This window comes from Centroberyx affinis, unplaced genomic scaffold (genome assembly GCF_046629955.1).
Source record: "Centroberyx affinis isolate AG114_WGS23_722 - 3 ecotype Tasmania unplaced genomic scaffold, CSIRO-AGI_Caff_v1 ptg002297l_1, whole genome shotgun sequence".
Taxonomy (NCBI): Eukaryota; Metazoa; Chordata; class Actinopteri; order Beryciformes; family Berycidae; genus Centroberyx; species Centroberyx affinis.
This window is the reverse complement of record NW_027280571.1, coordinates 164,639-179,393: the sequence shown is the minus strand read 5'-3', so window position 1 is coordinate 179,393 and position 14,755 is coordinate 164,639. Positions and strand designations below refer to the sequence as shown.

At 39.8% G+C, this 14,755-nt stretch overlaps 1 protein-coding gene across 1 annotated transcript in view; it reads right to left on the bottom strand.

The window, feature by feature from the left end:
- The window catches only part of khdrbs2 (KH domain containing, RNA binding, signal transduction associated 2), a 59,294-nt gene that overhangs the window by 21,052 nt on the left and 23,487 nt on the right, over positions 1 to 14,755 (bottom strand). Inside the window, exons 3-4 of the mRNA XM_071532981.1 lie at positions 10,389 to 10,505; positions 3,654 to 3,800 (exon numbers count right to left, since the gene is read on the bottom strand). Of these exons, the coding sequence (XP_071389082.1) occupies positions 3,654 to 3,800; positions 10,389 to 10,505 (264 nt within the window). The remainder of the gene's footprint in view (positions 1 to 3,653; positions 3,801 to 10,388; positions 10,506 to 14,755) is intronic.

The following is a 14,755-nucleotide window of genomic DNA, read 5'->3' as shown; positions in this document are numbered from 1 at the left end:
CGCACAGCAGATGTACTACAGTGTGGTTCATGGTTGCAGGCGCTCTGTGGTACAGCACAGCGTTGGTCTGCTTCAGGGGAGATGGCTGTGTCTAAAGGCAACGGGTGGCAGACTATTGTACCAGCCAGAGAAGGTCTGCAAAACCATCAGAGCGTGTGCTGTCCTGTATAACATGGCATTGAGAAATGTTCCTTTCCCCCCTAAGCACATCAGACCCGTTGACCCTTATGAACCTGTGGCCCAAAAGCAGCCAGCTGCAGCAGTAGCCTCGATGTGATGTATCGCTTCTAAAGAGCATGGTAGGAGAATAGAGAGGCCACTTCATACTTCATCAGAAAAAGATAATAAATTATTTATTCTTTGACTTGACAAGTTCTTTTAAAGTTGAACTTATTTCACTCAGCACAACTTGTAACTCCCTCAGTTCCATTGCAATTGATAATGGATTGTATTATGTCTTTTTACACCTCCAGCACTGCATCTCTGAGAACACTTACACATGGCGGTGGTGCGGACGAATGCACACAGGCACTCGCCTCTCCAGCACCACACCGATCTTTACAGTGATCCTGGTCAGGAGTCCCCACTTCTTCATTGGGATCTCTCAAATCTGTTGAATAAATTGGGCTGAAACTGAACAGTGAGCACCAATAGGCCTGAGTCATTTCAACTGACATATGATATTATGTATTTTTTACTTCACTCTTTCACTCTTGATATTTTACAGGGAATTCCTAGCACATACTTTGTTCAAGTGTCTCTGTCACCCTCTTCATGTGGCACAATGCCACCCACTGCAGTTTGGCCCAGGATGAAGGCCACATGCTCATCCAGTGGAGAGAGTGTGGGGATCGGCTCTCCTCCTCCAGTAGCTCTCAAACTCTCCTTATATACGTAACATGCTTTTTACCTTCCCATTTAAAATGAGACCATTTTTTTCTCACCTCTTCTAGAGTCTGTAGCTCTGAGCTGACAGCCTTGACAGCATTGCTGTAGTCAGTTTTTACCTTTCAACGTACTTGGATTCATGGGTGTTGCCGGAGCTAAGGCCTCCAAGTAAGGCAAACTTTCTCTTCTCAATCTTGCCAACCGCTGTTAAACCTCACAGTCAGAGAAACTGTATTTCTTGGTGGTCTGTGCATTCCATTTCTGTTCAGGACTGAATGAAATGCCCAAGATACTTATATGCAAAACACACTAATTATGAGTGTAAAATCCACTTATGGCTAACTGTGGGAGCTCCGGTCACACGTCACGTCTCTTGAGCCGGAAGCAGGTTTTTTTTATAGGGTTATAGGGTAAGATAGGGGGTAAAGGGGCAAGATAATTATTTTCATTGATTCGTGTGGGTGATGCCAAACTTAAAATGATAGGCTAATTTTGGTTGAGGAATGGAGCAAGTTTAAAGCACCATCAGAGGATGAGCGAGGGGAGAGAGGAGCATATAGGTGAGAGGAAGGAGCAGCTGAGCGGAACGCTGCACAATGTTGGAAGTGATGAGGAAAAGTCCAAGTTGCTCAACTCCGCTCATATGCTTCGCTACATCCACAGATTTTCAGTCCTGAATCTACGCAGAGTTTTATACATTTGGCCCCTGGAGCCAGTTGACCTTGTTAGCTGGAGGTCAAGAGACAAAGGCTGGCTGCCCTCAGTATGTGGGTAACTATAGCAGAATGGAAAAATACTCCATTAAAAGTAAAAGTCCTGCACTCAAAATTTTAAGGTAAATGTATGTGTGTCTTAGCAGTAAAATGTACTCATTCTGAAGAATGTTGTTAAATTATTGATGCATTAACCTGTAAGACGTATTTTAATGTAGGTGGTCTATGTGGCGCTAGGTCTAACTACTCCATACTGTTGGGAAATTTAAACTTCAACAATGCATCATATTTAATGAGCTTATCAAATATTTTGCATGTAAAACATTATTCTGCAAAGTAACCACTACTGTCAGATAAATGTAGTGGAGCAAAAAGTACAATATTTTCCTCTGAAATGTAGAGGAGTAAAAGTCTCACAAAGTAGAGTGTATTACCTCAAAATTGTACTTCAGTACAGTACTTGAGTAAATGCACTTAGTTACTTTCCACCTCTGAACTACACCTACATTTTCAAAAGAATGTATCAAACACAATCCCGGCACCTGTGTGCACACTAATTAGAAAATGAGGCAGCACTTCTATGAGAATAATTTATAATACCACATCTTTTTTCAAGGTACTGCAATGGAGCGAGAGCTGAGAATTTACCAGACACATTTATTTATAGTCTTGGTTAGAAGAGGTATGAACTAATAATGAAACACAAAAAGAATACATAAAAGCCTGGCTGATCTGAGAAGGGCAAAAGCGAGCTGACCCCTATATCATTAGGACAGGATGGGATGGAGAATGCAGTGCAAAGCATGGAAGAGCACAAATGAGGCACTGGGGCAAATTAGCATTTTTAAGAAAATACACTTGTCCAGTGTCCATTTAGACCAACAATCCACTGAATTATTGGATTAATCAAAATGTACATCTAGGTGAAAGTATGCATTGCACAACTTAAAAGCATGAGCATGTTAATACTTTGGAGCTTAGACACGTACCACACTCATGGTATTCACAGGGGCCAGTTTATATGGGAAATCTCATTGTGCATGCAAATGAATTGTGCCTACAGACAGTGAGTCATGTGGCCATGGGTTGCTATTAAGACCGGCAGAAAAGCATTGAGGGATTCAGTCACTGTTGAAGACAAGAATTAGCAAAGCATGTGACTTTGATGGTGGTTGTCAGAGCCAGTTGCATCAGTTGCCCTTCCAAGGTTTTTCACACACTAATGGTACAACAAATAGAAAATCTAAGCAAGCTAAAAGGCGGGTTGCAAGCAGGCAAACAAAGGGAGTCAGCCTTTACCAAACTCCCTGCGGAACATTTCTGACCCTTTGTAGAATCCTGGCTGTTTTGAAGGAGGGCTGACCTGCTACTGGAAGGGTGCACCTAATAGTGTGCCTAATAAACTGGCCAGGTGATTGTTAATTGTACAGTATATGTCCAGAAAGGAGACAGGCAGAAATATAAGAAACTTGCTGTTGGATGGACAGTGTTTAGCTAATTACTAGTCCATCCTGGCCCACTGAACAGACGTGTTGTAAAAACTCTGGCTTAGTTGTAGAAACATAAACTCCATAAGTAGACTCATGCAGCACAGCTCCTCTATTAGGCTTGTCACACTTGCAAAGCTTGATTAATATTTACAGCTTAGACTCAGCAAGGGTACACAACATGCACATTAATTACTGCTAAGTTCTCCAGGCCATAAGTTGGAGGAGTCTTGCAAGTTGCTCCATACTGCACTTTAATTGTGGAATATATTATGTTCTACTTGTTAGTGAGGGCATGTGGTGTAGGGGTTGGGGATGTAGCGCCAAGAAAATCTTACATTCTTACTTTTATGTGAATGCACCCCGGTTACAGAATACTGGATAATACAAATTGAGCAAAGACATAGAAGAAAGGAATATTGTTTGCTTTGTGATATCTGATTCAAAGTAAACATAAGCCTTGTAGAGAAACTGTCAAGGCAGAGGGAGATGACTGATTTTCACATGCAACTCCCATCATCTGCAAGGAATAAGAAAGTAAAGTAAATTATTTAAACTAACTTACTGGAACTAGAAATTTTTTAATCTCCTCCAAGGCATGACTCATGCGGGAATAGGCCTCTCCAGGTGGAGCAAAGACTTCAATTAAAACGTGAAGATCATTACTCAAATGGGCGTACTTGGCCTCCCCACTTTTCCTTAATTCTTCCTCCTGTGAAAAAAGGAGAGCAGGTCAAGTATTTTTGTCCATAGGAGAGAACTCAAAATTCAAATGATTTGCATATTTGAATACAAATGCCTTTTTATGCATTAAACATTTACAGTCATTGTTTGTTTCACTAACTGTAATAAATACCATGTTATCAGCTTGTGTAGATTAACTTGTGGTAATCAACTCCATCATATCAACTTGAACCGATTGCATGCTGAAGCAGTCTTCCCTACAGTATACTTTACACTGCAGACTATCTGACAGCTTCCCCCCAGTACAAAGTAAACTGCTGCAGGTTATTCATTCTGCTGTTGGGTGAATTTGTCATAGTGATTTTCTTTTTTTTTTTATTATCCCTAAAATCAGAAATTGGGCCATATATGTTGAGACTGCAGTAAACATGGATTGTGTTACAAAAACATACTGTATTATCACTTTATTGTATGATCATTTGACCGAACCCTCCTCTCCAGCGACACTTATGTCCTTAGTGTCCTGATTGCTGAAAAAAACTGTTAAATTTGCCAGTAACTTTCTTAATGCTGATTATTTTCTGCTCTAGTTTAAATTCAGACATTAAAGAGGCTTTGATGTCAGAGATTCAAATAGATGACTGGTGATGCTGTTTCCTCTTTTCATATCAAGACGCTTTTGGACAGGCGACAACCTGCGGTATCATTTTTGACAGCCTGATTTGGTTTGAAGCGAGGACACTCTTGAACAATCGCTACATTCACGAATACACAGACACTTCTACCACAAGTAGAGCATGTTTGAATGATAGGTGGCCTTCTCCTGCCTTGCTCAAAGAATAACTGAACTTCTACTGGATGATTACTGCTCATCTACATAGCTGACAACTATGGCAAAGAGACGAAAAACAGTTATACTAAGATTCAATTTGTGAGTGTTAAAGTCCTGCCTCCAGCATACTTTGTTTTGGCATGTTTTTTTTTTTGGCATATTTGGACCAAACAACCTACAAATGGGTTGTGCACCTGCAAGTAGCCACATGAATCTAGGAGGGAGATTTATGAGCTTCAAGGTGCATTTTAATTGATTTTAATAATTTTGAAAGTGGTGTAGTAGGACAAAGTAGAGCTCTATGACAACAGGCTTTTCCTTGAGGAGCATCATTTTAGAGCTAGTTCAATCTTTAAATATAGTAGTTTGCGAGATAATAGATAGTAACTTATTATTTCCATGAGTATATAGCTCAACTAAGATATATTAAAGATACAGGCAACACAGGTCAACTCATAGCCCCCTTAATAGAGCTTTGGGTGCCTGATCCACATACTATAGAGGCTCTGCCATAGACTCTGGCACCAGGTTTCTGTTGGAGAGATACAACACTGTTCTTCCATAAGAAATTGCATTTTGTGTTTTGTTGATGTGGTGGAAGATGCTGTGTCGGGCGCTGCTCCAGAATAGCTCCCCTAAGTGTTCAAATGGATTGAGATCTGGTGACATGGCATATGGTTTACATCAGTTTGATGCGCTGCAAATGATTCAGTGGCCACTTGTGCCAGTTGGACGCAGGGAATCGCAAAAATGGGAGAGAAAAGTCTAGAAATACTACACTTCACTACCAGATCAGAAGGAACCCTCAGAGTGACAAAATGAAGGTAGCACATCAATAAACGACAGATAGAAAATATATTAAAACAGCAGGAGCGCTGCATTTTCCAGGTAGAGTTTGGTATAGTCGGTATATGTTTTTTTCATATAACCCATGACTGAGAAGACAGAAACATTGAAAAACTAATTTCATTTGGGGGTTTCAGGTTTTCGAGAGTGAGAATAGGCTCATGCACAGTCACACCTTGGCCTATTCAAAGTGCCTAGAAAATGTATTTGGCCCTGAGCACTTTCAAATTAACCCATACTCATGTGTGGTCTACATTAAAATGACAGTCTGACAAAAAATTGAAGATAGATTTGAATAACATTCATGTGAAATTGTGAGAAACAACCATCATTGTCTATCATTATTAGCTATTCGTGTCTATCTTGAAGGTAACAGGAGCACAATGTTTTGAGGCTGATTTGATACCAACCATGTCCTCCACACTTATAGCCTGTAGTCACAGCTGAATCGTCATTGCAAGAATGCCGCAATGACATGCGGAAGGCTAGAACAAGATCCTAATGGTAAGATATCAAGAGTCTGCTGATGCTCATGAGTGGCAGACTAGATTGCACAGTAAAACTGTAAAAATGACTACATATTAAAACTGATTACTTTCTCAATATAATCATCTGTCCACACAATGGCTCCATCATGAACCAAAAGCAAATGTCGTACTGTTCATCTGGGTTAGGGTTAGTCTATATGTCATTTCATGGAGCAAAGGTGTCATTTAATGGCGTCCTTTTGCAGATAAAATGTTGTATTTTGCATCCCAGCAGTAATTACAATCAATAAAGGAAGTATGTTGTTATGTATATTTCAATGGTATGTTCTTTGTATATTTTAATGATTAATTTGGTTAATAGTGAATGTTTAATATGCTGCCATGTATAATTCTGTGTACCCTGCAATTTTTTTAATCAAATTCCCAGTGGAGAGGTAAAGCTTTTTCCCGCTGAGCTTTGAGTGGCAGGGAACATGATGATTTTCCATCCTCATGTCAAACAGGCATCGCTCACTTTAGTTCAAACAACAACAACAACAACAATGATAATAATAATGATGATCATAATAATGACAAGAAAAAGAAAAAGAAGGAAACTTTATTTATATAGCACTTTAAAACTGGGTTTACAAAGTGCTTTAACACAAATCAAATAAAAGCAAACATCAAACTCATAGAAGAAGAAGACAAAGAAAAAAAGAAGAAGAAGAAGAAGAAGGAGGAGGAGGAGGAGGAAGGGGGAGGAAATTTATTTGTATAGCACTTTTTAAAACTGGGGGTTTACAAAGTGCTTTAACAAAAATCAAATAAAAGCAAACATCAAACTCATAAATTATTAAAACAAGTAAAACAAGAAGGCATCACAAGAAGAACAGAGGGTAAAAACAATATAATTGTGTTAAAAAAAAAAAATGCTCAGTTAGGATGAGGGACATCAAGTAAGAGCAAGTCTATAAAGATACGTTTTAAGAAGTGAAGAATACTGAAGTAAACCAATGATGCTAGCCCAAGCTCCTGGTTGTTTCAAAGCCTGGGGGGCCTAATGGCGCTGGATGTGAGGTCTGGCTGAGGATGTGAGGCTGTGCACTGGCTCATTTGGAGGTAAAAGATCTGTGATATAGCTTGGGGCCAGGCCTAACCATGCTTTAAAAGTAATCAGTCAAATCTCAAAGTCAACATGTAACCAGAAGAGATGCCATAACTGGAGTGGAGCGGGTTCGTCTGTTTGTACCAGTTAAAGTCCTCGCTGCTGCATATTGAAGTTGGAGATGTGAAAGAGACTTGTCTGTGAAGCCAGAATAAAGACAGTTAAAGAGGGTTTTTAACCTTTATTCATTCATCCTTTGCTGCAGCAGTTTGGTGTTAAGTGCCCTTGATGGTTGTTGTTGAGGGAAGACAGAGAGAGTGTCACTCATTCACTTTCCACACCCAGCCAAAGGGGGGATTCAAACTGATGACCTTCCAGTCACAAACCCAGTCACAGGCCCTCCAGGCTAAGGACCAGAGGTGGGATGTAACAAAGTAAAAATACTTCATTGCTGTACTTAAGTAAGATTTTCAAGTATCTGTACTTTACTCAAGTTTTTCTTTCACTGAAGACTTTTTACTTTTACTCACTACATTTCAAAAGAAAAATCTGTACTTTCTTCTCACTTCATTTTCAAAACAGACTTGTTACTCTTGGGAAATCATCAACTGATTTTCTATGATGATTGATGACTGATTTTTTTGTGCATCAGACAGCTTCCATCCCGGAAGCAGCTAATCAAGAGCCAAATGAGATTGTCTGCTTGTTCAGCAAAGCGCCACCACAAAGGAAGGAAAGGGACAGAGAGAGAAGCCACACGAAGAAGAGAGAAGCAACGAGAGAGAATTAACGTAGTGAATTCAGCTGCTAGAATTAACGTTAGTGATCTGAGCTGCAGACTTTCTCATCTGGGATTCAGAGGAACGCTGAATAGAGAACCAGTAAATTTAAGACCATGTACTTCTATACTTTGACTTGAGTAAAGGATTTGAAGTGGTACTTCAACTTCTACCAGAGTATATTTTTAGATGAGTATTTGCACTTTTACTTGTGTACTTCTACCACCTCTGCTAAGGACTACTCCGCTCTCTTCAAGTCAACACCAAAAATTACTCCCAAAATTCTGCCAGCTGTCTTCACCTTGGCTGACAGAGAGCCTAGGTCATTATGAATCAGATCAAAGGTGTGGGTGGGCAAAATAATATTACTTCTGATTTGTTTAGCTGCAACAAATGTTGTGACATCCAACACACTTTACTTTATCACTGAGGCATTCCTAGAGAGTGGCTCGGGCGTTGGAGTCACTGGGTTTCACAGGGAGATACATATACAGAGCTATACTGGTACAATGACGAAAGTATAGCTTGAGTTTTAATTGTCAGTGGCAATATCAATCCCTGTGTGTTTGTGCCACCATGAGGAATTTAGGAAATCAGCGAAAACAATTCTACCCAACCCTATTAGCTGGAGGAATCCAGTGTTTGCTTTCACTGTGAGCAAATAGCCAAGAGACAGAGGAGGGAAATGAGAACGCTCCACTTTAGCTCAGTGACTGAGCCCACTGCTACAGGCTAATACCTGGAAACTAGGTGTAATACGAGTGGGAGGAGGGCTGCTTTCTAAACCTTACACGTGACCCTTTTGCTGGGCTGATGCTCCTTAATAGGAAACTGGATGAAATGGTGGAAACGTGTAATGACAATGTGCTTGTGCATGCAATGGAACATATTGGCTATGTGCGCACTGCACTGGCTTATGGCTAGCTGCATCCAGTGGCAGCCATTCAGCCTTGATCTTTAGGTCTCAGTCTCATCAGTCCCCCAGCCGAACTCTAAATATGCACACAATCAATATCACGCATAAAAAACATAAAACCCAAGCTAAATGTGACTGTTACAAAGCCAGAAAAAACTGTGTTGGCCAATTATTCTTCCTCTGTGCTGCACACAGCGCCAAGTGTCTATCACTCTGTTCCTCTGCCTCATCCCCCCTCCCTCACAATAAAACTCCAGGTGAATTACAAAATAAATTATGTTAGCGAAGTGATCCTACCGGCATAGAGTAATTGCTTTATTAAATAAAAAATCATAATGCTATGCCTTGCATGGTGTATATACTATATAATGATGATATTTGCAGGGATTTATTATTTGCTACAAATCCCTTAATAACTACACAAGGAACAAGACAGCAACCTAAAGTGTCATTACCTGCATGCAGAACAGTCATAAGTTAAATTTGTGTTCATGACAGAATGTTAATGTTGCCGTCAATTCGAATGTTATTCATAACATTTCAGCACATCCTCACTCCATTAAACCTATTGTAGGCTAGTTAAAGGCACACGAGTAAACAGAATGGACTCAATGGCAAGAAGCCATGATTTTGAATAAACCTTTGCACAAGCCAAGGCTCATCCAAAACCCTAAGTGCAAAGATTAGATGTATTCCTGCCAAGTTGGAATAGATGAAATATCCCTTAATCTGTGGAGAGATGCAATCGGAAAGGCCCGCCATGTCTCAATGTGAAGTAAGATAGAAAAAGCAAGATTACTAAGCTATATCTTTCAAAGGTATTACTTGTTAATTACAAAACCATAAAATTATTGGAAGTTATTTAGCCAAGTTCACAGAGTTTGTAGAATTAATCCAAAAGATTCTGCATTACAATAATTAAAACAAAGCTAACAATTTTGAATTGACTGACTGATGATTATTGGATCTAATCGCCCTGCAATTGGTAACATACCCAGCAAAGATATATGAATATATAATTCTTAAAAGTCTGAATTATAAATATACATATTTTAACCATATTTTCTATAGGTACACATGATAATCATAACCATACTGAAGTAATTTTAACATTTTCCACTTTACATTCAACATGTACTCGATGTGTTCAAATCCAGCTCCAGTTTCATCAAGCAGGTTGTAAGACTGCAAGTCTTTTGTCATGTCTTGATGTCTTTGAGTCTCCTGTAATAATAGCACTGTAACTCTATAGGAGCACACTGAGACCTGTAAGGACCCCGGCTGCCAGATCCAGCAGGCTCTGGGGGCCACACTGATCCTGTGTACACACGCGGATAAGGAATAAGGACGGCTTCAGGGGAACGCAAGTCAGCAGGATGAATAGCTTGGGCAGAGAGCTTTGTTACTCTGCATTCACACTTGGCCGTTAAAGAGCATGCTATCGTATAGCATACAGCAAAAACCTTTTCCATTTTCTCGTTTGATTTGACATAATATTATCGAGTGAAAGCTATTTATTCCATACATTGTGTTATTCACTTGACGTCTATTACTCTTTCAGATGTTGTTTAGGTTGGTATATCTTTTGTATAACGATGGCTTTTTTCCAGTTGATCAATATACATCAGCCAAACAGTGATATTTCAACAAGTGTTAGTGTAATCATACCTTGCCTTTATCCCTCATGGAGCCTTTGCCAAGGATGGACATCTTTACTCCCGTTTCCTCTTGTAATCTTTTCATGGAATTTCCCCGCGGTCCCAGCAGCTTCCCAACAAAATTAAACTGTAACACAAGGAAAGAAAAGCAATCAGCCTCATTACCAATATTTCTGTATGAGGAAAATGATGACAAATGCTATAAAAGCTGGGCCAAAACTAATAAATGTAACATGAATGACATAAAAAAAGGTTGGTACTGTGTTGTTGTTTTTTTTAATCAAAAATGTTTCCTGTAAAACGTGTTATCGAGTAAATTGCTTTATATTATATATGAAGACTAATGTTTCTCAGCTCCTTTCTCTTTAAATGCTGGAATCAGCACTGTTGAAGTACAATTAGAGAAAAGGTTAATGACAAAAGAAGCTTGCTGGCCATTAGTCAAGTATTATCAATATATTCTCACATTCCATTCACAATATATCTAGTGAGAAAAAAGACTGTGATGTAGACTGTAATAAATCAATATAATTGTGCTCTGAATGCAGCGCATTACGAGGTGAACAGGACTCTCATCTGGGCTACAGCATAACATACGCATCCATCCCTTTCTTGAACTGTGCCCTCACTAGTCATGTATCTTATTGGCGCTTAGGGTCATCCATGTCGTACAGAGAAAAAAGGGAACATGGGCACAAACCAATAACGTTCCTGAGAATGTTCCAGAGGTCAATGCTGAGATAAAGTGAGAAATAATGAGTTTCTTCCCAATGGGAAATTAAGTAATACTATCCAGATGACAAACTATCAGATTCAAGCCTCGGGGCTCTGACTATCATTTCCCACTCACTGTGCACCAGCTAGTGTTCGTATTGAGAAAAGTAGCTCTGGGTTGTTGCTGGCACAACACTGTGCAGATTAGTGGTGATTAATCCAAGAGGTGAAACTCATAACACGAAGTGCAGTCAAATAGATATTTCTGAGGAAATTACAAACAGAGCATCAAGATCAAAATTAGAAAAAAAAATGAAATAAAAAAATAAGGTTTTTCTACTCTTTAAAGGATACCCACTGTATCCTACACACTAGTTTTTTTTAATTGTAATAAATGACTTGACCTTCAGATGTTTGCTCTTGGATCAGATGATAATAGACCACCTCTTGTGCTGAACAGGTGGTCAGCCGCCCACTGCAACATAGTCTGGCCGACCCTAAAATGATATTAACCTTTTCACAATGCAGTCTCTCCCACTGTGACTGAGCTGCTAATAATTCCACTGCCAGCTGTGTGGCTGCTGCAACTCAAACCCGACAACTGCACACTCAGCTTATTTCATTAACATCATCAACATCGCGAGCGAACGGTACATCTCAGGTTAGCGAGGTGGCGAGGGACGCAGTGATGAAAAAAGATCCCTGCTGTCCTTGCCCCTACTCTGATGTGAATGAGTGAGGCAGAGGCCCTGGTGGTTGTCTTTCTTCACAGGAGTTGCTTTGACAGGACTATCCTGCAGCTGGCAGGGAGCTGGAGAGCAGATGGTCGTTGTGGCTACGTAGAGAAAGCGCTCACTGGGCGGTAGAAGAAGAGTGGCCTGTTTTCATTAAGCTAATGAATGTCTGGAGCCACTCTGATGCTCCATGGCGAGCAATTTGGGCTTTCGATAGGGGCACGGTTCAGTGTTAAATGAGGTTTGAAATGATGCAATGTGCCCCCTGCAGTCTCAACACTGATAAGCATGCAGATATTAGAAGGAAGGGTGTTGCGAATGCAACAATTATGCTCAGACATTTTAGATATTGAGCAAATATTCTATTAATGACAAAATGGGAACGCTGATCTAGTTCCATGTATTCCACATAATATGGCTTCTTCATTTAGGAAAAATATATAATTGACATTGTTTTATAACTGCTCTGTCTACAATTTCACATTGCAATGACCTGGCATATACCAGGTATTGATTTTTTTTTTTTTTGCTTATGTACACTATTCTGACATATTCATTCTGCATATTTGTTGAAAATTAATTTTACAATATAAAATTATCTGTTGTGGTAGCTTATAAGTCTAAAGTCCACTAGGCCACAAATGATGCAAGAGGTGCAGTTGGGGTCACCCTGCTGTGACTGTGTAAACCTGCTAATGCAGCGGAGCAAATGACTTTTCTCAGGAACCTGTGACTGAGGCTTGTTTCTTAGTCTTACTTTTGATCTAGACTGCATTGATTTTTAAAATCTTGTCACAAAGGACACGACCCTACCTGATTTGAGCACTTAACTTAAATAGGGCATCGACTGAGCCCAAAGAAATAAAATGCAATCCATTTACAAATGATGTGGTGTAACCTGATGTGGGTCCTTTCCTGAGCCTGACACCCTATATTATACATTTCCAGAAATAAATGTAGTGATGTGCTCTGTTCAGAGGCATAATGGTGGAAAATTTACAAAAGCACCAACTAATGTTTTTAAAGCTGTTTTTGTACCTGTAATGCAGTGCAGCATCCCCAGGTGCGATGTTGTTAATCTATATAATCAAGTGGACGTCCGTGAGCAAAGAGCCTGACCACATGTGGCTACTTACTGTGGTCGACCATATGTTACGTAAAACAAAATTGCTACTGTTGTCTAGAGAGGGATTCATTTGCTTGCTGAAAGAAACACTTGGTGAAGTCTGTATTATGCTATCTTTTTTCATACCATGTTAGTGATGTACCCTACAAGTCCTGAGATCTCAATAAAACGAAGTGTGAAATGTCCTTAATTCACCCAAAAATGAAGTTTCTCTCAATGGGTGCTGACTTATTGAATTTGACGATTAAATACAAAGGAATTGGTTTAAAACAGTATTTCTACCTATTTATGTGCTTTTATGTTGAAGGCTAAATGGCCAAATGGTTTCTGATAATTGGAGCTAGTTTCTAGGCCAGGGTGCGCGCATTTTGAAAAGAACAGGTAGGGTGGCGATTTCAGCTAAATAATGGTGTAAATGTCGGTCTTTTCAAGTCACCTTGGGATTGTTTGGCTTCAGGAGATTTGGATTATGCTGGATGAGCTGGATGGAGTCATTTTATGGTTATTTTCTGTTATTTTTGAAGACTGAAGACAGGTCCCCAGCAACTTCAGGTTTTTTGGAGAATGCTGCAACGTACTTCAGCTGGGAAGCTCTGGGACTGTTGTATGGACTAACAAACTTTACCCGATTTTCTACTGGCATGGGGGTGAGTAGATAATGACTGAATTTTCATTTTTGGGTGAACTATTCCTTTAATAAACACTAACAATAACATCCCAGCTGAGTGTCAGAGCTGGTGGAAAGCCAAACAGCACACAGAAGATACAGACAGCTGTGTCAGTTTTCAACCAGTTTAAAAGCAAATGTGTCCATTAACAAAAGGATTTTGCCATTCACTCAAAACAATGCTGCTTTGAAAAATCTTGACAGTTTCATGGCCCTGATTTCTTTAGAGCTGCTAAATTGTATTGATAAAAGCCATATAAAATGCTAGAGATCAAAGGAAATACTTGAATAATATATGCAAACTCAGAACAAGGCCAACCTTGTGTGACGTATTCAGAAGAAGTTCCCTATATGCCAGCCTAAAGACAAGAGGTTTAAGAGATAAGACAAAGCTAAAGATCCACAGCACCAAAACAACATGTTTATGTGTTTTTAGAAGGTCAGTTCCATGGAAAGTATGGAAAATAAGAAATACTGGACTATTTCAACTCCTCAAGATAGCATTGCATATCTAAAAAGAAAACTTTGGTCTCTGCCAGCTCCCTGGTGGGTAAGTGTGCATGGTGGCCACCTTGTAATGCAGTGCAATGGGGCCAGTTAAGATCTGCAGATGGCCTGAGGCGGTTACTGCCAGGTTAGCCAGCTGTGCTACTGGGGAAATCCAGGTCCTGCCTGATAGGAGGATTAAGGCCTCAGGTAGAGGTTTACGCTTTAATGACGGCTAGGGATGACTTGGCTGGAGTGTGTCAGAGGACAGACGTATCCGCTCCACAGAGGTTGGAGAAAGCAGCTGAGGGCTTGTTTGTTATGTGTGTGGCAGGCAGAGCAGATTTACTGTTCAGTAAATATTCAGTCAACATTTCAGTAAGTCTGGGAATCAAAATGATTTGAGTGTTTGAAGAGAAGCTGTCCGTTACTGACTTTGTTCACCTAATCATCAAGAAATGTGACTGTACCCGTTGGTGTAGCTATCTTGGTTGAGGATGCTATCTTTGTTCTATTTGTCAAAACAACTTCAAATATACTGTATATACATATATATATAGTGCAAGCATGATCTTTCCAGGATTGGGATACATCATATACACTTCCACACTTTACATAATAAATATCTCAATTGGCAAAGCTTTTCCTTG